The sequence below is a fragment of the Scyliorhinus canicula genome, chromosome 16 (assembly GCF_902713615.1).
Source record: "Scyliorhinus canicula chromosome 16, sScyCan1.1, whole genome shotgun sequence".
NCBI lineage: Eukaryota > Metazoa > Chordata > Chondrichthyes > Carcharhiniformes > Scyliorhinidae > Scyliorhinus > Scyliorhinus canicula.
In genome coordinates, this window is record NC_052161.1 from 17,466,430 (window position 1) to 17,491,040 (window position 24,611).

The 24,611-nt window shown below is 48.8% G+C and overlaps 1 protein-coding gene across 2 annotated transcripts in view; it reads left to right on the plus strand.

Moving 5' to 3' along the window:
- The window catches only part of rbm20 (RNA binding motif protein 20), a 248,752-nt gene that overhangs the window by 126,580 nt on the left and 97,561 nt on the right, over positions 1-24,611 (plus strand). For both annotated transcript variants that reach the window (XM_038773624.1, XM_038773625.1), the window contains exon 2: positions 22,273-23,521. In XM_038773624.1, coding sequence (XP_038629552.1) covers positions 22,273-23,521 — 1,249 coding nt within the window. The remainder of the gene's footprint in view (positions 1-22,272; positions 23,522-24,611) is intronic.

Below are 24,611 nucleotides of genomic sequence, written 5' to 3' on the forward strand. Positions count from 1 at the left end.
TCTCCGCCCCCGCGCCAATCGCGATTTCATCACGGAACTCAGAGAATCCCGCCCACAGTCTCCCATACGGAGAATTCCGGCCCACTTCACTTCCCTTCCTTGGAGATTTGTGGCGCAACTTCGTCCCCCTCGAAGTTTGAATTCCGCGACCTTTGCCCAATTTACTTTTGTTGCCAATTTATTAGAAGAACAGTGAGGTTAAACTATGTACAGGCACAGAGGTTTATAATACAGGTCATCACTCCTTGACCCCTGGGTTCATTCTCACTGGGCCCCTCTCCCCAGGTCCCTTGTTTTCTTCCCATTGGCTACTCCACATGCACTGTGCAGTAGGCCCCAGGCAGGTCATGTGGCCAGCAAATGATTGTCCCTTAAAGGGGCCACAGTACCACGATATCTTCCAGCGATGCATTTATTTGCTTGATCAGTAGGCTAACATCTTGTCATTTCAACCAAAGTCCTCGTGTTCTGAATGCTGATTTCTGGTGTGATGGAACCATCAATTCACCAGACACGTGTTTCCAATATGAACCTAGGCTTTAATCGACTTACTTCAGAGCCAGCCTGTTACCTGTCGATGAACTCGTAGTGAGCTCAGGCTGACTCTGGACACGGGTATTTATACAGCTGCACTAGGGGGTGGAGTCATGGGTGGAGCCAAGAGTGGAGCCCAGTACAAGTTCCTGAGTGCTCCCAGCGCTACTCCCCCTAGTGGTAGGATAGCGCTACTGCGCTTACAAAGACAGTGTGAATTAACATATATACATCTATATTACATTCACCACATGGTGTACTGTGGAGATCTGAGCTGCATAGCCCACAGCTGGCACAAGGATTTTTAAAATCAAAAACTTGGTCCTCCTAAAGCAAAATCATGACAAACTACTCTCGTTGGGAGTTACAATGTTTCATGTTGCTTTTGCGGGGTCAGTCTTTGCGTTTATTAAATGTTTTGTTTTTTTTCCAAACTGAATGGGCTGTTGTCACAACTTCCCCAAGTTCCAATCCCTCTAATTCTGTCAGCTAGACTGTCCTTGTATACATCCTAGAGTTCAAAGTGAAACAGGAGCAAAGAAGCTGTGCACGTATACCTGTATATCCGACGCTGCATCACTCACTACTGCACTACTGTCTGAGTAGCAACACAGCTTTGTATCATTCTGCCATACACGCAGCTGTGAAAATTATACTTGATATAAACTCCAGCATCTGCACCAAAAAGTGTGATTATTTTGAGGACCACAAGGCCAACAGTCATTTTTCATCATCACTTTTATTTTGTTTGTTTTTGTCCAAGAAGATTAAATCAGTGCAAATCCAGCAATGGTGGGTGGAAAGAGATTTTGTTGGCGGGGTGTTTGGGATTTGTTCTTTCAAGAACTCAGTAAGATCTCTCTCAAATTCATATCAGTTTAGCGTATGAAAAATATTTTTAGCGAAATATGTTTGAATTCAACCAACACTCTTTGAAAATAATGTGAGTGGGCAAGTTTGTTCATTTTCCATTGGGGGTCAGTGAAGATGAATTGGGAACAATTTCAAAATTGGCGTATTTGCCAGGTATTGCGATCACAGACCAGATCCCGACAGTTGCTAGGATACCTGACAGAAACCCTCAGATTTCAGTTAATTTGTAAGACTGTGAAGAAAGAATGCTTCGCTCCTGGAGTGATTCCACACAAGTAGGGATATGGGCCGGGATTCTCCAACCCTGCGCCAGGTCGGAGAATTCCCGGGAGGAGGCGTGAATCCCGCCCCGCCGCCCCGACGCTGGCTTGCCTATTCTCCGGCGCCATTTTTCAGGTGCCCACGGTATTCCTGCTGCGCCGGTCGGGGCCAATTGACAGAGGCCCCTCTGGCGATTCTCCTGGTCCCGATGGGCTGAGTGGCTGATGAGTTTGGCGGAGTCCTGTCGGCGTGGATTACTCACCTCCCACACGGCGGGACCTGGAAGATAAGTGTGCGGGGGCCGTCCTGGAGGTGGGGCGGGGGATCCGCGCCAGGCCCCTGTAGGGCTCCACCATATTGCCCGGGGGCCGGCACAGAAAAGGGAACACCGCGCGTGCAAGAAAATACGCCAGCTGTTCCGCGCATGCGCAAACTCGCGCCGGCCGGTCGGCGCCAGCTGGGGCTGTGGGAACCACTCCGGCGGCAACTTAGCCCTCTAGAAAGGGGAGAATTCCTCCCTTTCGGGGGCCGTTGATGCCGGAGTGGTTGGCGCTGGTTTTCACGCCAGCGTGGGGACATAGCCTCATTATTGGAGAATCCCGCCCATGGTATATTGAAACAAACTTCATGATTTACATAGCCTTAAAACTAGTTTTTACATCATAAAGAAAATAGCTTACAATTACCAGTTAAACAATGCTTAACAATGACAAGGAAACACTAATTGCTAACTGCTATATTTTATCTCCACTCAAGCAAAACCCATCTCAGGTCAAAATCCACGTTTAAATGTAGTCAGCCAACCCAGGAATACTTGTTGTAAAGAGATGTCTTGGACAAACCACTTTGAGAGAGGGATCCTTCAGGAAACCAGCTTGCAGATTCATACCTGTGTCAAACTAATGTTTACCCTGCCAGCTTTTTCAGAAACTTGCTCTGTTCACAATGCCAAATCTTTTTAACTTAAATGCTTTGAGAGAAACTGCTAGTCTGTTCGCAGGCAGGTCAAAACAAAACTCCAAAACTCAAGAACTGATAGTTTCAGCCCCTGGTGCCTGCCATTAACTATACCATCATACTTAAGCTAAACAAGTGTCTCTAATTATTGACTCCCCAGGGAACCTTCTTTAAATAAACAAAATTCCACTAGCCCAGGTAAATAACATACATGGTTCGAATTATTTCAATTTTATGATGCTTTAATTACACCTCGGTAGCAAAAGGGTTGGATTCTCCGATATTCCTGATGTGTCCTGACGCCGGTGTGGGAACGGTGGCATTTTATGGCTGGAAAATCAGCACAAAATGGCCACCGATCCTCTCTTTGGTGGGGTACTAGAAAGCACGCAGCGTAGAGCACCCAGCTCTAGTTGCCGCTACAGCCGGAGAGTTGCTAGGTCCGTGGCCGCGATGCGCATGCTGGCGGCTTGCAGCCGCCGCACCGTGCAACATGGCGGCGGCCGTGCGCGGATCCAGCCTGCCAAATAGTGCCCCCCATTTGGCCAGGCTCACGACCCCCGGACCACCCTCCAACAGTGCCCCCAGTCCCTGCCAAAGTCCCCCCCCTGCCCGCGGATCGGCTCTCCCCCAACTGTGGCGACGCTGGACTGAGTCTGCAGCCACCACGCCGAGTTCCCAACAAAAAATAGCATGAGCGGCCCACGCCGTAGGGAACTCGGCCACTCGGAGCATCGGGAGGAGGGCCTCAGGTAACGTCCTGAGGCCGTCGATGCGGCATGCGGCGTACTCCTAGAGTACGCCACTTTGGAGGGGACAGAGCACCACGAAAGCGACGCCGCCTCCGATTTCGGCTGAAGTGGGGATTCTCCGACCGATCGCCGAACACGATGTCGGCGACGACCACCGGAGAATCCCGCCCAAAATGTTGTCTTGCAAACCAGGATTTTTAAAAAACATTACTACAGCAGTCATACACACACTAACCCAGGCTTTTCACCCTTACCAAATACAGATAACATAATATATCTGAACTGCTTATATTCATCACACAGGGAAAATCAGTCGATCTTGAAGATTCCTAATAAGATACTTGGTATCAGCATTGAATATGTATTGCAAATAGGGCTACTTTATCATCAGGCTAAACTATTCCAGACCAAGCATAGTCCATGACCTTTCAGTCCCAGGTTTGCTGAAGCAGATACATCCATCATACTTAAGGTGCTGTACTGCAGGCATCAAACATTTGCACCACAAATGTCAGTGTCCTACTTTAAAAAAGCCTGATATTTGCTGTTGGGATATGTTAACTTCTCTTTTAGTAATTGATCATCTGCAGAGAAGCTTCAGCTTATTTAAAAAGAGTGAGCCTTTTATTATTAAAGGTCTCAGCCACGTAAGCCACCCTTTGGAGCAATAGGGTTTGTGTTCCAGATGTGATGGCTCCTATTCATCAGAAACATGCGAGTCACTGACCTACCTTGTGGAGAGCACCACAACTGATCTTCTGTCTTGTATGTATATTTTTCTCCCTTTCTAATGAAGTGTGATGTAGTGGGGATGGCCACACAGTGGTAATATTCATGGACTCGCAGTTCCCAGATCCCGAATTAAACTTTGGGAGGCATGGGTGCCATTCTGCCACCACGGTGGTGGTGAAGGTGGGGGTTGGGGAGTCGTGAAAGAGGAGGGGGTCCAAAAGTGTGATGGGATGGCTGAAACAGGGGGGCCCTCAGCGACCCCATAGCGGGGTGTCCCCACTTGGGGGGGGGGGTAGGTAATGCCAATGTTGACAGGGGTGGCACGGCCCATGCGTGAAGGATGTGGGGGACCCTCAGCTCACTTGGAGATTGAAACACTCTTTCAAAATGGTTCCCTGATATCTGAGGAACTGGTCTTGATGGCGAATTCAGCTCCTCACTGCTAAAGAAATTTCGAATTGTGAGCTAGACTGGGGAGAAACTCCCCAAGTCCCCAAAAAATGACTAAGTGTGGGCGAATACTGATCTGGATCCCACCCAAAAAGTTGATGGGTAACTCTGCCAAACTCCGGGCAGCACGGTGGCACAGTCACTAGCACGGCTGCCTCACAGCGCCAGGGACCTGGGTTCAATTCTGGTCTCGGGTGACTGTGTGGAGTTTGCACTTTCTCCCAGTGTCTGCGTGGGTTTCCTCCGGGTGCTCCAGTTTCCTCTCACAATCCAACAACGTGCAGGTTAGGTGGATTGGACATGCTAAATTGTCCCTTCATGTTCAAAAGCTTGGGTGGGATTACAGAGTAGGGGCTGAGATAGGGTACACTTTCAGTGAGTCGGTACAGGCCCGATGGGCCAAATGGCCTCCTTTTGCACTGCAGGGATACTATGATTCAAACCCGCCCAAAATGACACTTCGAAATTGAGCTCAAGACCCACTGTGGCGGCTCGTGAAGTTTAAAATTCTATTAATCAGTACACCTGCAATAATGTTGTCTCATTAATAGGAATCATGAAACCATCTGGTTCACTAATGACCTTCCGGGCAGGAAATCGGCCAGTCTGACCTGGCCGGGCCTATTTGTGACTCCAGAGCCAAAACAATGGGCGGGATTCTCTGCCGCCGTGATTCTCCGTTTTGCCGATGCCTGGGGGTTTCCCGACGGCGGGGGGGCTGCCCCACAATGGGAAACCCCATTGACCGGCCGGCATAACCGACCCATTGACCCCATTGACCGACCGGGGCTGTTTAGCACACTGGGCTAAATCGCTGGCTTTGAAAGCAGACCAAGGTAGGCCAGCAGCACGGTTCGATTCCCGTAACAGCCTTCCCGAACAGGTGCCGGAATGTGGCGACTAGGGGCTTGTCACAGTAACTTCATTGAAGCCTACTCGTGACAATAAGCGATTTTCATTTTCATAACAGAGAATCCCGCCGGCGGGTCGGGGCAGAAATGTGGCGCGGCGGGGCAGAGAATCCAGCCCAGCATGTTTCACTCTTAACAGCCCTCCGAAGTGGCACAGCGAGCCACTCATTTCAAGGATGTTCAGGGATGGTGAATGACTGGTAGCCTTGTCAGTGATGACCGCATCACAAGAATGAATACAAAAAAACTTTCAGCAATGTTCCAATGTTCTCTCATTCTTTCCTAAATATAATGAGTTAGGTCCGCAGATGTTGTCAGGCTTTTGGTACCTTGCCCGCGTCCATTCCTCATGTGTGAGTGTGGATGGTGAGTGCCGGTGGGCTATTTCCATGCATCACAACTGAGCCAGTTATTGCTTTTGCCCAACGAATATTTGCACCAAGAGTCACTGGACAGCTATCAGCAATCAGATCTCTGGCTAATTTAGTTCCCCCCAGTCTCTGGACATTGAATTGAGACAACAACTGTTATTCTGGCTGCAATGAACCAACTTAAAACAGGCCTTGGACAAAATGTTAGACATACTAATGTTAGGATCACCCAATGACACACCCTCCAGACAGATATGTTTCTAACTTGAACTCGCTGCAAAATGATTCTGTCTGTTATGTTTATATCACTGAATGATTTCTTAAAGCGCAAGTGTAAACTTTATATTATTAGTGAACAAGGTTTCTTAGAACTGTGAAGAGGAGGCATTAAAAGCAGATGAGTGTTGCAAATTCAAACCTCTTGCGCAGCCATTGTTTTCAAATGGATACTTATGATGGATGTGGCTTATTTTCACCAGCGCTGCCAACTTAGTCAGCTCTCACAGAAAGCATACAAGTTCAAATTTCAAAGATTATGTGCTTTATAAATGTCAATGGTTAAATAAAGGAGCAATGGCACTGCTCACAGACAACTGTTGTTCATGTGCGATACAGTGAGGTGGCAATGCACTGTGAACGGAGTCAAATTACACAGAATTTACATAGAAAATACAGCACAGAAACAGGCCAAAAATTCCAACAAGTCTGTGTTGGATTTTATCATCCACCCAAGCAGTGGTCCCAAACTACCTTCTCCAACCTGTCCCAGATGTCAGAGGTTCCCTCAGTAAATTAAGTTTATATTACATCCTGCCGCAGACAGAATTTATGTAATTTCTTACTGCATATGAGGCGTAGGTATTTTCATACCGTCAAAGTTGACTGTGAAAATTTAAATACTTCCAGCGGCAAACGGTTTGTGAATTTAAATAATAATAATAATCTTTATTGTCACACGTAGGCTTACTGCAATGAAGTTACTGTGAAAGCCCCTAGTCGCCACACTCCGGCGCCTGTTCGGGTACACAGAGAGAGAATTCAGAATGTCCAAATTACCTAATAAGCACGTCTTTCGGGACTTGTGGGAAGAAACCGGAGCACCCGGAGGAAACCCACGCAGACACGGAGACCGTGCAGACTCCACACCGACAGTGACCCAAGCCGGGAATCAAATAAAGGAAGTTATTAATTTTCACACACTTCCACCAGAGGCTTAAAGACTTGACATCTCACTCACTCCATTCACCCACGCTACCACTCACACAAAGATACCGACGAGGGAGAAAAAAAAATACAATTGCAATTTATGATTGTCTCAGTGTTTTGCACACAGGCCTATCATTTCTTAGATGAGTTGATGCTTTGGTTGAAATGAAAGTTTTGTAAAACAGAGGATTCTCAGTAAGCTGTGAAGCTTCTTGCAGTTGACTTTGTAAGAGGTTTGTTCTCAGGTGAACATGAAGTAGGAACATGTCCCTTTCCCACTTTAAAAGTATTGCTGTCTATTACATTGGCTGCTTGGATGTTCTGCAGCTGGATGGTAGTCCTCTGATGGATTTCTCTGCCTGCAGAACAGCTTTGTGCTGTTTTAAAAGCAGGCAAAATAATGGCTGTCTCACCATGTGACCGCTACAAGTTCAAAGTCCTTCTACAAATAAAATGGGTGGCCAGGTCATTAATAAATCCTGTGTGATGACTTTTACAGCTTGAGAATGTATGACAGCTCATGTTTTTGTATCTGAATGGCCCATTCAATTTGAAATGTCACCTTTGAACTAGTTTGAGGAAAAGGCATTGAGTCAACATCAGTCAGGAACTTTTCCCTTTTTTTCCCTCTTGAGACATGGGACATGTATCAATCCAAAAGGGACATCAGGTGATCCTTAGATCTTTTTGTATCCTTTTGTTCTTTTAAAAAAATATAAAATATTGACTGCAAGTCCACAATATACTGGAACATGGCTATACCCGTCCTGTGCGCAGAACTTTATTATATATTTGGGTTATTTTCCATCGTGAAGCTTAGGTTGATTGTGTTACGGAACAACTACAGTGTAATTGAAACTAGTCATGTGATCTCCATTGCCATACATTGCATTGTTCCTATCCCTGGTTATAAGGTCAGGGTATTTGACTGATGCAATAAGTAAAGACAGAACTTGCATTGATTTAGCATCTTTGGCAAGTGCTTTACAGACAATTAATTACTTTTGAAGTGCAATTAATGTTATGATGTAAGAAACACGCAGCTGGTTTGTGTACCACAGACTCCCCACAGACGTGTGGTACCTGACCAGGTGATATGTTTTAGGTGTTGTTTGTAGGATGAATAGTGGCCAGGATTCAGGGCCTTGTCACTGATGAGGAGACTAGGGGATTACCTCAAGGTAGAGGATATGGCTGTGAGCATGGGCAGGAGAGATCAATGGAAGGAGTTAGTGAAGATAAGAGGGTGGGGGATTCAGAGGAGACTTGTCAATGGAAATGGTGCTGGGGATGCTACTCAGGAGCTGGGAGCTAAAAGACGCAATCTAAACCTTTCTGACACTCAATTGAGCCCATTCCTTCCACTTGTACTCCGAGCTGCGAATGCGCGGGTGTATCAATGAACTCACATGACATTTCCATAACCATAGCTAATCATATTAGCTATGGGATTAGCATCCCAGGTTCGATTCCGGCTTGGGTCACTGTCTGTGCGGAGTCAGCACATCCTCCCCGTGTGTGCGTGGGTTTTCTCCGGGTGCTCCGGTTTCCTCCCACAGTCCAAAGATGTGCAGGTTAGGTGGATTGGCCATGAGAAATTGCCCTTAGTATCCAAAATTGCCCTTAGTGTTGGGTGGGGTTACTGGGTTATGGGGATAGGGTGGAGGTGTTAATCTTGGATAGGGTGCTCTTTCCAGGAGCCGGTGCAGACTCGATGGGCCAAATGGCCTCCTTCTGCACTGTAAATTCTATGAAATCTATGAAAAAATATTAATTACAAATCGTAAATAGGTGATGTGGTGAATTCACACTGTTTATTGTAAGCGCAGTAGCGTTACCCTAGGGGGAGTAGCTCTGGGAATGCTCAGGAGCGTGTACAGGGCTCCACCCTTGGCTCCGCCCACGACTCCTCCCCCTAGTGCTGCTGTATAAATACCCTTGTCCAGAGACAGCCTGCAGTTCACAGAAAGTTCATCAACAGGTAACAGGCTGGCTCTGAAGTAAGTTGATTAAAGCCTAGATTCATATCGGAAACACATGTCTGGTGAATTGATGGGTCCATCAGGTGAACAGACTTCGATCAGTTCCACAGCATCGCTTTGAGGACAAATAAACATTGAACGATTGTAAAAGTGTGTTGATAGTTCAAATACTGGAAGCAAACAGCAAAAGATTGCCAGCACATATTTACAGATCAATAAAATCTAAATGATGGCTTGTGTATTTTTCAAATCAAGAATCCATTTAATTTCACCCCACCTAAACAATAAAGTCTTATCCTTCAGTGCCGATGTTCATCCGTTTTTGTTCAACTGTACGAGCTTAGATTAAGTTCTACTCCCCAAAGAATTGCCCACTTGAAAAGTAAGAAGTCTTACAACAGCTCCTTCCCCAGGTGAAGGACCTGAGGAAGGAGCAGTGCTCCGAAAGCTCGTGTTTGAAACAAACCTGTTGGACTTTAACCTGGTGTTGTAAGACTTCTTACTGTGCTCACCCCAGTCCAACGCCGGAATCTCCACACCACTTGAAAAGGACCAAGACAAACTAGGAACAGTGCAAACCGAGAGGATTAACCCCGAGTAAAGCCAAGACATACTAGGTGAAATGAAAATAGAAAATTCTGGAAATGCTCATTAGGTTACAATGTGGAAAGCAACAAAGTTAAATTTTCAGGTCTGTGACCTTTCATCACCGACCTGAAAGATTGGTGGCGATTTTCCAGCCACATTGCACCAGGTGCAAATCCCGCTATATCGCGGAAATTCCAGGAGAGCCTAGAAACGGGATTTGTGGCGAGTGCCAAACAGTGCGCGGTGATCCTGGGCCCTCCCTGGAGATGTAATCAGGTTCAATCCCAGTGAAGGAGAAAAATTAATTAACAAGCGTGGATTTCCTGCCAATATCCGCCAAAAGGTGCGCAGCTCTGCTGAATAAATGACCTACCGTTTGAAGTGAAAATTGGATGTGAGGCCACAGTAGTTACATACAACCAAAGGCATATTCCATTTTGTCTGTACGGCAGGTTGTCATTCACTCAGCCAGTCCAACTGTCACTTTTACAGATAGTAGCCTCCAACCTTCTTCCCATCACATGATCAGGAATCTCTCCCATACTTACCACTGCCGCTGGGGTGTATTGGAAGGATTGGCCAGTTGATATGGTAACCTGTTTGGTCACATTATGATTGTACCTTCATTGGCCATCACACCGTGGGGCTCAAACCCGGAGCTTGTGGCTCAGAGACAGGGACACTACCTACTGCGCCATGGGATCTGCTCTTAGGCCTTATAAAACGCCCCAAATATCAAGAGTATGAAAGCTGTACTTTCTTAATAATATGGTTTGCAGTAGTAAAAATGGAGTTGCGGCGTGCAAATGATTAACAAAGCTAGACAAAACGGTAATTTTGCACTCTGTTACGTGGGTAAGATAACTCCAGGGACATGGGCGCACGTGCTTAGCACAGTGGCTTCACAGTGCCAGATTCCCAGGTTCGATTCCCGGCTTGGGTCACTGTTTGTGCGGAGTCTGCACGTTCCCCCTGTGTCTGGGTGGGATTCCTCTGGGTGCTCCGGTTTCCTCCCACAAGTCCCGAAAGACGTGCTGTCAGGTAATTTGGATATTCTGAATTCTCCCTCAATGTCCCCGAACGGACGCCAGAGTGTGGTGACTAGGGGCTTTTCACAGTAACTTCATTGATGTGTTAAGGTAAGCCTACTTGTGGCAATAAAAGATGATTAAATTAGAAACTGCTGGTAGTGAGCAGCATCCTGTAACGTACACTCATGCCAGGCAAAAGCGCTGAGTTTTGATTCTGATGACCCCTATTAATATACTTAAGAGAAGTACACTTCTGGGAGTTGCATTCTGCCTGAATCAGGGTAAATCTGGATGAGGGGTGGGGTAGGATGCACGGGTTGATCATGGGATCAGATACCCTCTGGCACTGGAGGAGCAACAGCTGGTTGCTCTGCAAAATATTGGCAAGGGTCTACGCGATGACAGGGCTTGTGACTAAAGCACCATTCCGAATTAGCACTTTGTGATCCGTTTAGTGATTGACAGTCCCGCCTGCCGTATGTTCAATGAAGAAAAGAAATGTATACAATTGCAAAGTACCAAGAGGTCAATTTGAAAGTGTGCTAGTCCATCAATGTGGTCTGTGAATCATCTTAGGACCAAGCCATCTTCACATTTGTTCTTTCCCTTTCCACTGTTGAAAATTAATTAAACTCGCTAACTAGGCTGGGTTGATGCAATGTGAAATGTGAAGATATTGGGTTGGATTAATTTTCCTCATGTTGGTTTCAGATATTCAGAAATTATCACGATACCATTTCAAACTAGCCCAATTCTTCATGGCGCACCTTCATGTTTTTGGTCCATCCCGGTTACTGTAGAGAACCTGCCTATGGTCTGGGCAGGGTGGGATAAGAGAAAGAGGCCTAGTAACCCACACGAGGCCTAGGGGGACAGATGAATTCGTATCCCCGTGAGCCTTGTGAAATATGAGCTGATGCGGGGCCCATCAGCAGAGTAATGGAGTCTAGCATAAAAGCAGGCCCGGATGGGAGCCGAGTGTGAGATGTCCTTGCTGGGATCTGAAGTAGATAGTTTACTTTGTAATGAAATACATTTCTCTATGCTTCTCGTTTTGGACTCCTCTGTGGTCACTAGATTGGCGATGAGGGTAAAAGTGGAGCTACAGTCATGTTGCTAACTGTTGGAAGATCGGTCACCTCCTATCGCACTACCAGGATAAGGTTTGCACTGATTTTAAAATGCCCACTTTGGGAGAGTTGATGTGTTTGATGGTAGTGTGGAAGACTGGACGCTACTTTTTCAGGGTTAACACTATAAGTGATGATGAGTGACAAACAGTAATACTCTTGCCTGCCTGTGGAGGCCCCACCTTCAGTGTGATAAAAAAAAAACCTCACGTACTCCACAGCCCTGGACTCCAAGACCTTTGAAGAGCTGGTAGCACCAGTAGCAATTATGGCCCCAAGCCGTCGGCCATCGTGCCTAACACGGCTGAGAAGGCCCCAGGGGAGTCCGGTACCGAGTCCCTAAAGCATTAAAGGAAACTAGCTCAGTTTTGTGATTATGGCCTTTATCTTCCCACAATCTACGGGACCGATTGGTTTGAGGATTGAACAATATGGCGACCTGACAAAAGTTACTGGCTGAGCCATTGTTAAAACCTAGGAAGGCCGTAGAAATTTCTCTTTCAATGAAAGTGAACAGTGTGCGATGTGTCCCCTCCTGGCCTTCAGCGCCCCTCCGGGAATGGGAACCCCCAGAACCCCGCCTTGTGGCAAATACCGTCGAGGCTAGGACCACAGATCTCAAATCACATTAACTAGGCCAGATATGCCCCCCCCCCCCCCGAATCTGAAGAGATAAGGTGGTGCGTGCAGCCGGAGAAACTGCAGGGAGTAAAAGCAACAGAGCAGCCAACAAACCCACCGCCCCACCCGAGGTAGACCACAACCCAGAGCTCGAACTTTTCATTTGGACCAGCCCGATGACGAATGCATGCAGCTGAACTGCCATCACAGCACCCAAAGGTGCCCCCATTCGGATCACCATGCAGGTGAACGGTCACCCTTTTGTAATGGAATTGGGCACTGCAGCCACAGTCTCGGTCATCAGTAATCAAATGTTTGAAAAAACATCAGTCAGGAATGCAGCAGTTGACTTTACGTGATATGGAGGTAAGACTACACGGGGTAGCCACTTACCATAGCGGGGACCACGATGACCCTGGTGATTTACGGGCAGCAATCTCTAAGGCTAACGTTGATTGTAGTGAAAGGACAAGGCCTTAGTCTGTTAGGCCGCGATTGGCTGCCACGCCTTCGCCTAGATTGGCAGCGGATCTATCAGATGAGTCCTGCAGGCCTCTATCAGCTGTTGGGGAAAAACCCCAAAGTTTTTCAAACCGGACTGGGAAAAATCAAGGGAGCCCTGGCGAAAATTCATGCGACCCTGAAGCGGAGCCTAAATATCTTCATTCCCATCCGGTCCCCTATGTGCTACTGGCGAAGGTTGAAGCAGAGCTCAGATGACTAGACATAGACATAGAACAGTACAGCACAGAACAGGCCCTTCGGCCCTCAATGTTGTGCCGAGCAATGATCACCCTACTTAAACCCACGTAACCCGTATACCCGTAACCCAACAATCCCCCCATTAATCTTACACTACGGGCAATTTATCATGGCCAATCCACCTAACCCGCACATCTTTGGACTGTGGGAGGAAACCGGAGCACCCGGAGGAAACCCACGCACACACGGGGAGGACGTGCAGACTCCACACAGACAGTGACCCAGCCGGGAATCGAACCTGGGACCCTGGAGCTGTGAAGCATTGATGCTAACCACCATGCTACCGTGAGGCCCCTGACTAGAGGGCCGAAGGAGCATTCGGCCAATAGAATCCGCTAATTAGGCAGCATCGGTAGTCCCCGTCCTTAAACCGGACAAAACGGATTGACTTTGCAGCGACTATAAATTAATGATAAATAGGGCCTCCCGATTTACCACCAATTTATAGTTGCCATGCATCGAAGGCTTGCATGCGAAATTGGCTGGAGATCATTCATTTACAAAGCTTGACAAACCACTTAAATACTTTGGCTACAGGAACAGGTTAGAGATGGGTAATTTGTGGTGGTCACTCACCTTCTGACTCCCCATCTACAAGCCTGTCCGGGAAGACACAAGTCAGGAGTGTGACAGAACGTGTCCGTATAAGTTCCACTCCAGCAACACTCGAAGCTTGACACCACCCAAGACAAAACAGTCCAGTTGATCGGTACCCCATCCACCACATTAACCACGTGCTCCCTCTACTACTGGCAAAATGTGGCTGCAGTGTGTGCCGCCCACAAGATCGATTGCAGGAACTCACCAAGATTTCTTCGACGTCACCTCTCAGACTCACCACCTCGACCATTGAGAAGGCAAAGAGCAGCAAGCATGTGGGAACACCGCCATCTGCACGTTTCCCTCCAAGTCACACATCGTCCGGTTTTGGAACCATTTCTTCCTCATTGTGAGGTCACACCACCATCTTCTCAAGGATAATTATGCCTGGTCAGTCAATGCTGGTTTAGCCAGTGATGCCATGTCCTGTGAAATGAAGTGAAAATGAAAATCGCCTATTGTCACGAGTAGGCTTCAATTAAGTTACTGTGAAAAGCCCCTAGTCGCCACATTCTGGCGCCTGTCCGGGGAGGCTGGTACGGGAATCGAACCGTGCTGCTGGCCTGCCTTGGCCTGCTTTAAAAGCCAGCGATTTAGCCGAGTGAGCTAAACCAGCCCCTATAAAACATTTTTTTTTTTAAATTTGATAAGACTGCAGGGTGGATGCATGAATAGCAAATGGGTTTGATGTAAGTAAGTGTGAGGTGGTGCCTTTTGTAGCGGTAAGGAATATCCCATACCATTTGGCAACTAATAGCCTGAATGGGGCAAATAATCCAAGGGTACAGATTAACAAAGCATTAGTAGTAGCAACGCAATTTAATAACGCCATTAAAAAAATGGCAAACATTCAAGGAACGCATGGAGGAACGGCAGCAACTGTTCATTCCTGTCTGGCACAAAAGCAAAGGGGGTAAGAGGGCCAATCCATTGCTTACAAAGGAAATTAGAGATAGCATCCAATCCAAGGGGGAAGCATGGAGATTGGCCAAGAAAAATAATAAGTCTGAGGATTGGGAGCAGTTTAGAATTCAGCAAAGAAGGACCAAGGGATTGATTAAGAAAGGGAAAACTACAGTACAAAGTAAGCTTGCAGGGAACATAAAAACTGACACTATGAGTTTCTATAAGTATATGAAGAGAAAGAGATTGGTGAAGACAAATGTAAGTCCCTGATGCACGATCAATTGCACAAAGACGAGAGTTGAATAAAACCGAGGCTTTATTACTCTAAGATGTGTGGCCTTGTACAGCAGCTGGCGAAATGGCCGCTGTACAGGGAGCACACATATTTATACTCCGTCTACTGGGCGGAGCCAGCAGGCAGGGACTACCCCCGTACCTGTAGTACAGGGTCTTATCACACATCTCCTAATATACATAACAGTGGTGATTACCACAGTCCCCTACAGACAGAAACGGGGCAATGTATAATAGGGACAATGAAATGGCTTAGCAACTGAATACATACTTTCTGTCTTCACAAGAGAGGACACAAATCAGGGGCAGGATTCTCTTAGCCCACGCCGGGCTGGAGAATCACCGGAACGGGCGCGAAACACGTGTCGCCGCCCCGATGCCGTTCCGCCGATTCTCCAGAGAGCAGAGAATCGTTGCCCGCCGATTCTCCCCACGGGATAGGTCGAGTGGCCGCCAAAACAATCCAAGTCCTGCCGACGGCGTCCACATGTGGTCTTACCCGGCAGGACCACGGCGTGCATGTTTCCGGGGGCGGCCTGGGGGGGGGGGGGGGGGGGGGGGGGGGGTCCAACCCCGGGAGGGAGGTTCAGCTGTGGCCTGGCCCGCGATCGGGGCCTACCGATCAGCGGGCCAGCCTCTCGGGCTGGGGGCCTCTTTTGCTCCGCGGCGGCCCCTGTAGCCCTACGCCATGCTGCTTCGGGGCCGGCACGGAGAGGGAAGACACCGCGCATACGCGCAATGTTGCCGGTCACAGTGCGCATGCGCAGACCCGCGGCGCCCCCATTTGACGGCAGTGGTTCACTCCAGTGCCGTGCTGGCCTACTGAGGGGCTTGGAATCGCTGTTCCTGGGGTCCTGGTGACGCCATCGTGAAACGCAATGACGTTTACGACGGTGTCAATACTTTGCCTCAGGATCAGAGAATCCCGCCCAGGGTACCAGAAATGTTGGAGAATATAAGCCGATTTTCCTGATCCCCTGCTGGGCCGGAGAATCACCCGGGGAGGGGCGCGAGATTCACACCATGCCGCTCCGACACCAGCCCGCCGATTCTCCGCCGCCAATTCTCGGGCGCCTGCAGGATCGCCGCCGCACCAGTCGGGGACCATTGAAAGCGCCCACCCCCCGCCGATTCACCGCGCCTCGACGGCCGAAGTGGCCGCCGAGTCCGGCCGAATCTCGCCGGCGTAGATTACGTATGGTCCTACCCGGCAACACCTCGGAGTTCTAGCTGCGGGGCTGTCCTGGTGGGGGGGGGGGCGGGAGGATCTGACCCAGGAGGGGGCCTCCACGGTGGCCTGGCCCGAGGTCAGGGCCTACCGATCGGCGGGCGGGCTATTTCTGTGGGGGGCCTATGTTCCTCTGCGCCGGGCCCCTGTAGGGTTCATCCATATAGCCCGGGTGCCGGTGCGGAGACGGGAGAAGGGGTGAATACCTGGGCCTGGAGGCCGTTGACGCCGGAGTGGCTCGCGCCACTTTTGACGCTGGCCACAAGATTTAGTGAGAGGGGAGAATTGAGGGAGAAATAGTGCTGGGGAAATTGATGGGATTGAAGGCTGATAAATCCCGAGGGCCTGATAATCTACATCCCAGAGTACTTAAGGAAGTGGCTGTAGAAATAGTGGATGCATTGGTGGCCATCTTCAAGGACTCTATTGACTCTGGTGCAGTCCCTGCAGATTGGAGGGTAGCTAATGTTACTCCAATATTCAAAAAGGGAGGCAGAGAGGAAACAGGGAATTATAGACCAGTAAGCCTAATGTCGGCAGTGGGGAATATTCTCAAATCCATTATCAAGGACTTTATAGTGGAGCATTTAGAAAGCAGCGGCTGGATCAGTCAGAGTCAGCATGGATTTATGAAGGGGAAATCACGCTTGACAAATCTATTGGAATTCTTTGAAGATGTAACCAGTACAGTCGACAAGGAGGAACCAGTCGATGTGGTATATTTGGACTTTCAGAATGCGTTTGACAAAGTCCCGTTTAAGAGGTTATCGTACAAGGTTAAAGTGCATGAGATTGGGGGAAGTGTATTGAGATGGATAGAAAACTGGTTGGCAGAAATGAAACAACAAGTAGGAATTAACGGGTCCTTTTCAAATTTGCAGGCTGTAACTAATGAGGTGCCATAGAGATCGGTATTGGGACCCCAGCTATTCACAATATATATTAATGATTAGGACGAAGGAACAAAATGTAACATCTCAAAATTTGCAGATCAAACTATGATCATGCATAATCAAAGATCCGTCCCACCCGGCTTACTCACTCTTCCAACTTCTTCCATCGGGCAGGAGATACAGAAGTCTGAGAACACGCACGAACAGACTCAAAAACAGCTTCTTCCCCACTGTCACCAGACTCCTAAATGACCCTCTTATTGACTGACCTCATTAACACTACACCGTGTATGCTTCATCCAATGCCAGTGTTTATGTAGTTACATTGTATATGTTGTGTGCCCAATTATGTATTTTATTTTATTCCCTTTTCTTCCCATGTACTGAATGATCTGTTGAGCTGCTTGCAGAAAAATACTTTTTTTTAAAAATAATTTTTATTGGAATTTTTTACAGAAAATATGACAACAAACAATGAAAAGCAACAAAATAACCCATAATAACTGTAACACCCCCCAAACCGTATCAACGCATGTATCACATCCCCCCACCCCCCAAACCCAGTGAACACCAAGAGAACTTAAAAATAAATTAAAATTAAATAAACAAACATAGTTATCGTCCTCACCCCCCCTTTTCCCCCCCTTCCCCCCCCCCTCCTTTTCCCCCCCTCCTTTTCCCCCCTCCTTTTCCCCCCCTCCCCCCCGGGTTGCTGCTGCTGCTGTCCCAGTACCCTATCGTTGAGCCAGAAAGTCGAGGAAAGGTTGCCACCGCCTAAAGAACCCTTGTACCGATCCTCTCAGGGCGAATTTGACCTTCTCTAGATTAATAAAACCCGCCATGTCATTGATCCAGGTCTCCACGCTTGGGGGCCTCGCATCCTTCCACTGTAGCAAGATCCTCCGCCGGGCTACTAGGAACGCAAAGGCCAGCACACCGGCCTCTTTCGCCTCCTGCACTCCCGGCTCCACCTCAACCCCAAAATTCGCGAGTCCCCAGCCTGGCTTGACCCTGGATCCTACCACCCTCGACACTGTCCTCGCCACCCCCTTCCAGAACTCCTCCAGTGCCGGGCATGCCCAGAACATATGGGCATGGTTCGCTGGACTCCCCGAACACCTGACACACCTGTCTTCACCCCCAAAGAACCTACTCATCCTTGTCCCAGTCATGTGGGCCCGGTGCAGCACCTTGAATTGGATGAGGCTAAGCCGCGCACATGAGGAGGAAGAATTAACCCTCTCCAGGGCATCAGCCCATGTCCCATCTTCGATCTGTTCCCCCAGTTCCCCCTCCCACTTAGCTTTCAGCTCCTCTACTGACGCCTCCTCCACCTCCTGCATAACCTTGTAGATATCAGATATCTTCCCCTCTCCGACCCAGACCGCCGAAAGCACCCTGTCACTCACCCCCCTCGCGGGAAGCGAAGGGAATCCCTCCACCTGCCGCCTAGCAAACGCCTTTACCTGCAGATACCTGAACATGTTCCCGGGGGGAGCCCAAATGTCTCCTCCAACTCCCCCAGGCTCGCAAACCTCCCACCAATGAACAGGTCCCTCAGCTGTCTGATGCCCGCTCTGTGCCAACCCTGGAATCCCCCATCAATGTTCCCCGGGACGAACCGATGGTTCCCCCTTAACGGAGCCTCCATCGAGCCCCCCACTTCTCCCCTATGTCGCCTCCACTGCCCCCAAATCTTGAGGGTAGCCGCCACCACCGGACTCATGGTATACCTCGTAGGAGGGAGCGGCCACGGCGCCATTACCAGGGCCCCCAGGCTTGTATCTCCACAGGACGCCCTCTCCATCCGTTTCCATGCTGTCCCCTCCCCCTCCATCACCCACTTGCGCACCATCGACACATTGGCCGCCCAATAATACCCCGAGAGATTGGGTAACGCCAGCCCCCCCACCATCTCTACCCCGCTCCAAGAAGACCCTCTTCACCCTCGGGGTCCCATGCGCCCAAACAAAGCTCATGATGCTGCTAGTCACCCTCCTAAAAAAGGCCCTAGGGATAAAGATGGGCAAACACTGAAAGAGGAACAAGAACCTCGAGAGAACCGTCATTTTGACGGACTGCACTCTACCCGTCAGCGATAGCGGCACCATGTCCCACCTTTTAAATTCCTCCTCCATCTGCTCCACCAGCCTGGTAAAATTAAGCTTATGGAGAGTCCCCCAACTCCTGGCCACCTGCACCCCCAGGTATCTGAAACTCTTCACTGCCCTCTTAAATGGGAGTCTCTTCAATTCCCTCCTCCTGATCACCCGGGTGTACTACAAATACCTCACTCTTGCCTAAATTTAACTTATAGCCCGAGAAGCTCCCAAACTCCGCCAACAGCTCCATCACCCCCGGTATTCCCCCTTCTGGGTCCGCCACATACAACAGCAGGTCGTCCGCATACAGCGATACCCGATGTTCCTCCCCACCCCGCACCAGACCCCTCCACCTCCCTGACTCCCTCAACGCCATAGCCAGAGGTTCAATCGGCAATGCAAAGAGCAAGGGGGACAGGGGGCACACCTGCCTGGTAGAAAAATACTTTTCAGTGTACCTCGGTACACGTGACAATAAACAAATCCAATCCAATCCAATCCAGATGATACAACGTTGGGTGAGTGGGTGTGAAGAGGATGCATAGATCCTTCAGCATTATCTGGAGAGGTTGGGTGGGTGGGCAAATCAATGGCAGATGCAGTTTGGAGAAGTGTGAGGTTATTCACTTTGGAAGCAAAAACAAGAATCATAGAATTTACAGTGCAGAAGGAGGCCATTCTACCCATTGAGTTTGCACCGGCCCTTGTAAAGAAAGCCCTACCTAAACCCACACCGCCACCCTATCCCCGTAACCCAGTAACTGCAACCTAACCTTTTTGGATACTAAGGGCAATTTAGTATGGCCAATCCACCTAACCTGCACATCTTTGGACTGTGGGAGGAAACCGGAGCACCCGGAGGAACCCACGCAGACAAGCCGGGAATTGAACCTGGGATCCTGGAGCTATGAAACAATTGTGCTAACCACTATGCTACCATGCCATGCAGAATAGTATCTGAATGGCTATAAATTGGGAGGGGGGAGCGTGCAGCTGGGTGTTCTTGTGTACCAGTTGCTGAAGATAAGCATGCAGGTGCAGCAGGCGGTAACGAAGGCTAATGATATGTTGGCCTTCATTGAGAGAGGTTTTGAGTACAGGAGCAGGGATGTGTTATTGCAATTATACAGGGTCTTGGTGAGGCCACACCTAGAATATTGTGTGCAGTTTGGGTCTCCTTTTCTGAGGAAGGATGTTCTTGCTCTCGAGGGAGTGCAACGAAGGTTTACCAGACTGATTCCAGGGATGGCGGGACTGACGTATGAGGAGAGAATGACTAGGTTAGGATTGTTTTCGCTGGAGTTCAGAAGAATGAGGGGGGATCTCATGGAGACCTATAAAATTCTAACAGGACTAGACAGGGTAGTTGCAGGAAGGATGTTCCCGATCGTGGGTGTGTCCAGAACCAGGGGTCACAGCCTGAGGATTCAGGATAGACCATTTAGGACAGAGATGAGGAGACATTTCTTCACCCAAAGAGTGGTGAGCCTGTGGAATTCATTACCACAGGAAGTAGTTGAGGATAAGACATTGAATACATTCAAGAGGTGGCTAGATACAGCTCTTGAGGCGAATGAAATCAAGGGTTATGGGGAGAAAGCAGGACTAGGATATTGAGTTGGACGATCAGCCATGATTGTGACGAATGGCGGAGCAGGCTCGAAGGGCCGAATGGCCTTCTCCTGCTCCTGTCTTCTATGTTTCTATGTAAATCGCACGAAAGACGGGATTCATTTTGAAAGGAATAGAATTGAAAAACTGGGAGGTTTTGCTAAACTTGTACACAACCCACATTAGACCACTTTTTTAAAGTTCCGTGTACTGATCCCAATCTCCATGTAGCAAAAATGGCATTGAGGAACGGGAACAAGCGCAAAACCAATTTACACGGTTGATGCCACAACTGAGAGGTTGTAACCATCAGAAAAGATTGAACGGGCTGGTGATCTTTCCTCTGCAAAAGAGAAGGCTAGGGTGGCGCAGTGGTGAGCACTGCTGCCTTACGACACCGAGGACCCGGGTCCAATCCCGGCCCTGGGTCATTGTCCGGATGGAGTTTGCACATTCTCCCCGTGTCTGCGTGGGTCTCACCCCCACATGGATTGGCCACGCTAAATTGCCCCTTCATTGAATAAAAAATGAATTGGGGTGCTCTAAGTTTATTTTTAAAAAGGAAACGAGCATGCCGAGGAGTGAGCTAACAGAGTTAGGTCTACCAAGAGGAGATGTCCCCACCTACAGAGCGTGGGAGATTGGGACTAGCGACCATAAATAATCGCTAGCAAGTCCATTAGGAAATTCAGGCAATACTTCAGCACCTAGAGAGTGGTTAGATCGTGGAAACTGCTTTCACAAGGATTGATGCATCTGCGGAGAAACTAGATAATACAAGTGGGAAAAAGGAATAAATGGTGATGGTGATAGGGCAAGATGAAGGGAGGGGGGGAGGCTTGTGTGAAACCTACACACTGCCTTCAACCAGCTGTGCCAAATCCAGCTTTTCGATCATTCGAGCACTGCTCTTTTCAAAGGTGGTTGTCCCTTTGATGTGAATTCTGTGTAGCTACAGCCTGTATTTATGGCTTTGCAGCTCCAAATTCAAACATGACCGTGAGAATTGTATTTTTTAAAATCTCGGTAAGGTCTACTAATGGAGAAATTTCATTCAGCTGTTGCCGAATCGAAACGCTTTGAAATTTTTTGGCCCAGCCTGACTGCTTCTCAAGATCTGGACCATCTCCCTGAGCATTCAGCAGCCCCAGTCCAAGATGATTCATGTCAGATGTATCTCATATATTAAATTGTTAGTTTGATATAGAGCATTACACAGTGGCTGACACTTCTGCTGCCTGAGTGAGCTGCCCAGGTGCCTGTCAGCTTCATCCTCGGCAATAAACTGGTTTGACAGTGTTTGCCTTCAAAGCGTAGAGTTTCCAAGGCCTTTGATTTATCTGATACTTTGTGCTCCTTGACTGCACACTGTTAATGACTCCCACGATTCAACTCGACCAGAGATGTTGCTCTAATCCAGACTGGGTTTGTCTTTTTTTTTTTGTTTGTTGCTAACTGGATTGTCTTTTACTTGCAGTTCTGCGAAGGCCTTGGCTAGGAACCATTTTTCCATCAGCGCCCAGTTAAGCGCAGGGAGTCCAAACCCTATCCTGCCATCTGCGGCTAGCATTCAGCTCGCACAGCTCCAAGCTCAGCTCACTCTTCAGCGGTTGAAATTCGCTCAGTCCGCTGTGAACAACAATACAGCCGCTGCGACTGTCCTGAGTCAGGTCCTCAGCAAAGTTGCTATGTCCCAGCCTCTGTTCAACACATTAAGGACTCCCGCACTGATCAATGCTACTCATGGACAACCAGGAGCTGCGCAGCTCGGGCCTAGTATTTCAGGCCCTGGCATGCCACCTAGTGGGCTACCTTATCCTTCGCAAAACCCGGGACTACCTCCTTTGGTGGCGGGAGGCATCAGCCAAGGTGGAAGCTTTCAGCCTCAAAACACAGGCCCAATCGGGTTGAATCCTTTTGCGGGGATAGTATCGCAGCCACCCACGCACTCAGCAGCAGTTTTGAATCTGAGCAAAGCCGTCTCGTCACATCATCCGGGCGGATTTTCGGGATATCCCGGAGACTTTTCCAACAAGACTCACGTTCCTAACAGCCATGCGTACATGACTGACGAGGCGTTCGCCACCCAGGGATTTCAGCAGTTTGCCTTCAGTGGGGACATGTCCAACGTACTTTCTGCCAACCCTGCCTCGGGGGATCCAGTTAAAGGACAGCATATTCTGAACCAGACTGGCTTCCAGCGGGAATTCCAGAATCCCCAAGGACAGCCGGTGTGCGGAATGCAGCAGCCGCGTTACTCGGGAGAAATGATTGCTTGTGGCTTCCCCCAGCAGCCAGAAAGCCTCCATCACGTCAACCCAACTGGAGGTGGTAATCAGGGGACCTGGGCACCTGAGCAGTGGCAAGGTTCCTCACAGTTCGTGCAGCCCAACAGGCCTGAGTTTGCAGCCCAGCCACAGAGCATGTGGCCACCAAAAAGTCAACAGCTGCAGGTGAGAAATGAGCTCTACAACCCAGAGGAGCCAACGTCTGAGGGAAAGGTCAACATTGGAGGCCCCCCACCTTTCAACAGGTTCAACAACAATAACCAGAACTTCACGGGCCCGCAGTTCAACCAAAGTGGCAAGCAGCCACAGGGCCCCTTCCATTTTAATCTACCAGAAAGACAGATCCAGCCGCATGAACTTAATGACTTCCATGGCTCGGTGCCACCACAGCTGCCGCACATCTGCTCAATATGTGACAAGAAAGTCTTCAACCTGAAGGTGGGTTTTCTAGCATGACTGTCGCAAGTCTTGTTGGGCGAGATGGGGATGCGCCCTGGTGCATGGAATGCGTGGCTTTAATTAGAGTGTGTTTCATTCCCATGGGGATCTTCTCAGCATTCTGAGCAAATTGAGACAGAATCTATGCTACTCGGGTGGGCTTTACTTTTGATGAGTGTGCATTGTGTACCATTAATTAGCCTCACGATGGCTTACATCCTTCAATCTGCAACGGTCTGCAAAAATATTTTTGAATGTGCAAAGGTTACCAAGCATAATCCAGAATATTTGCTGTCTTTAATAAGGACGCAGGTAAACCGAGCAGAAATAAGAAGAAAATTTTATTTACAAATAGTATATTTACACTCTCCCATAGACCCCTCCCAGGTCAGTGCCTTATTGGACGACCTTATAATCGCTCAATGTCAGAAGTAGGCTTTAATTAAGTTACTGTGAAAACAGTACATCTTTCTAAAGTTTAATTTCAGAGGTTTAATTTAAAGGAATGAATCATGGATAGGACAGCTCCAAGGTATAGTCTGCTCCTCTTGCTCCATGTGGCAGGCTGGATACAGTCCCCAGGGTCAACATGTGTGCAGGAAGTGTCGCCAGTTACAGCTCCTGGAAGCTCGGGTTTCAGAGCTGGAGCGGCGGCTGGAGACACAATGGAGCATCCGCGAGTCGGAGAGTATCATGGATCGCACGTACAGAGAGGTGGTCACACCACAGGCTCAGACTCCGCAGACAGGAAGGTAATGGGTGACCACCAGACAGAGCAAGAGAGCGAGGCAGGTAGTGCAGGAATCTCCTGTGGCCATTCTCCTGCAGAACAGATATCCCACTTTGGATACTGTTGAGGGGAATGGCCTCTCAGGGGAAAACAGCAACAGCCAAACCCGTGGCACCACGATTGGTTCTTCTGCAGAAGGGAAGGGGGGATCAGTGTGACAGTGCAATAATTACAGGGGATTCAATTGTAATGGCAACAGACAGGCGTTTCTGTGGCCGCAAACGAGGCCCCAGGATGGTATGTTGCCTCCCTGGTGCCAGGGTCAAGGATGTCTCAGAGTGGGTACAGGACATTGTGGAG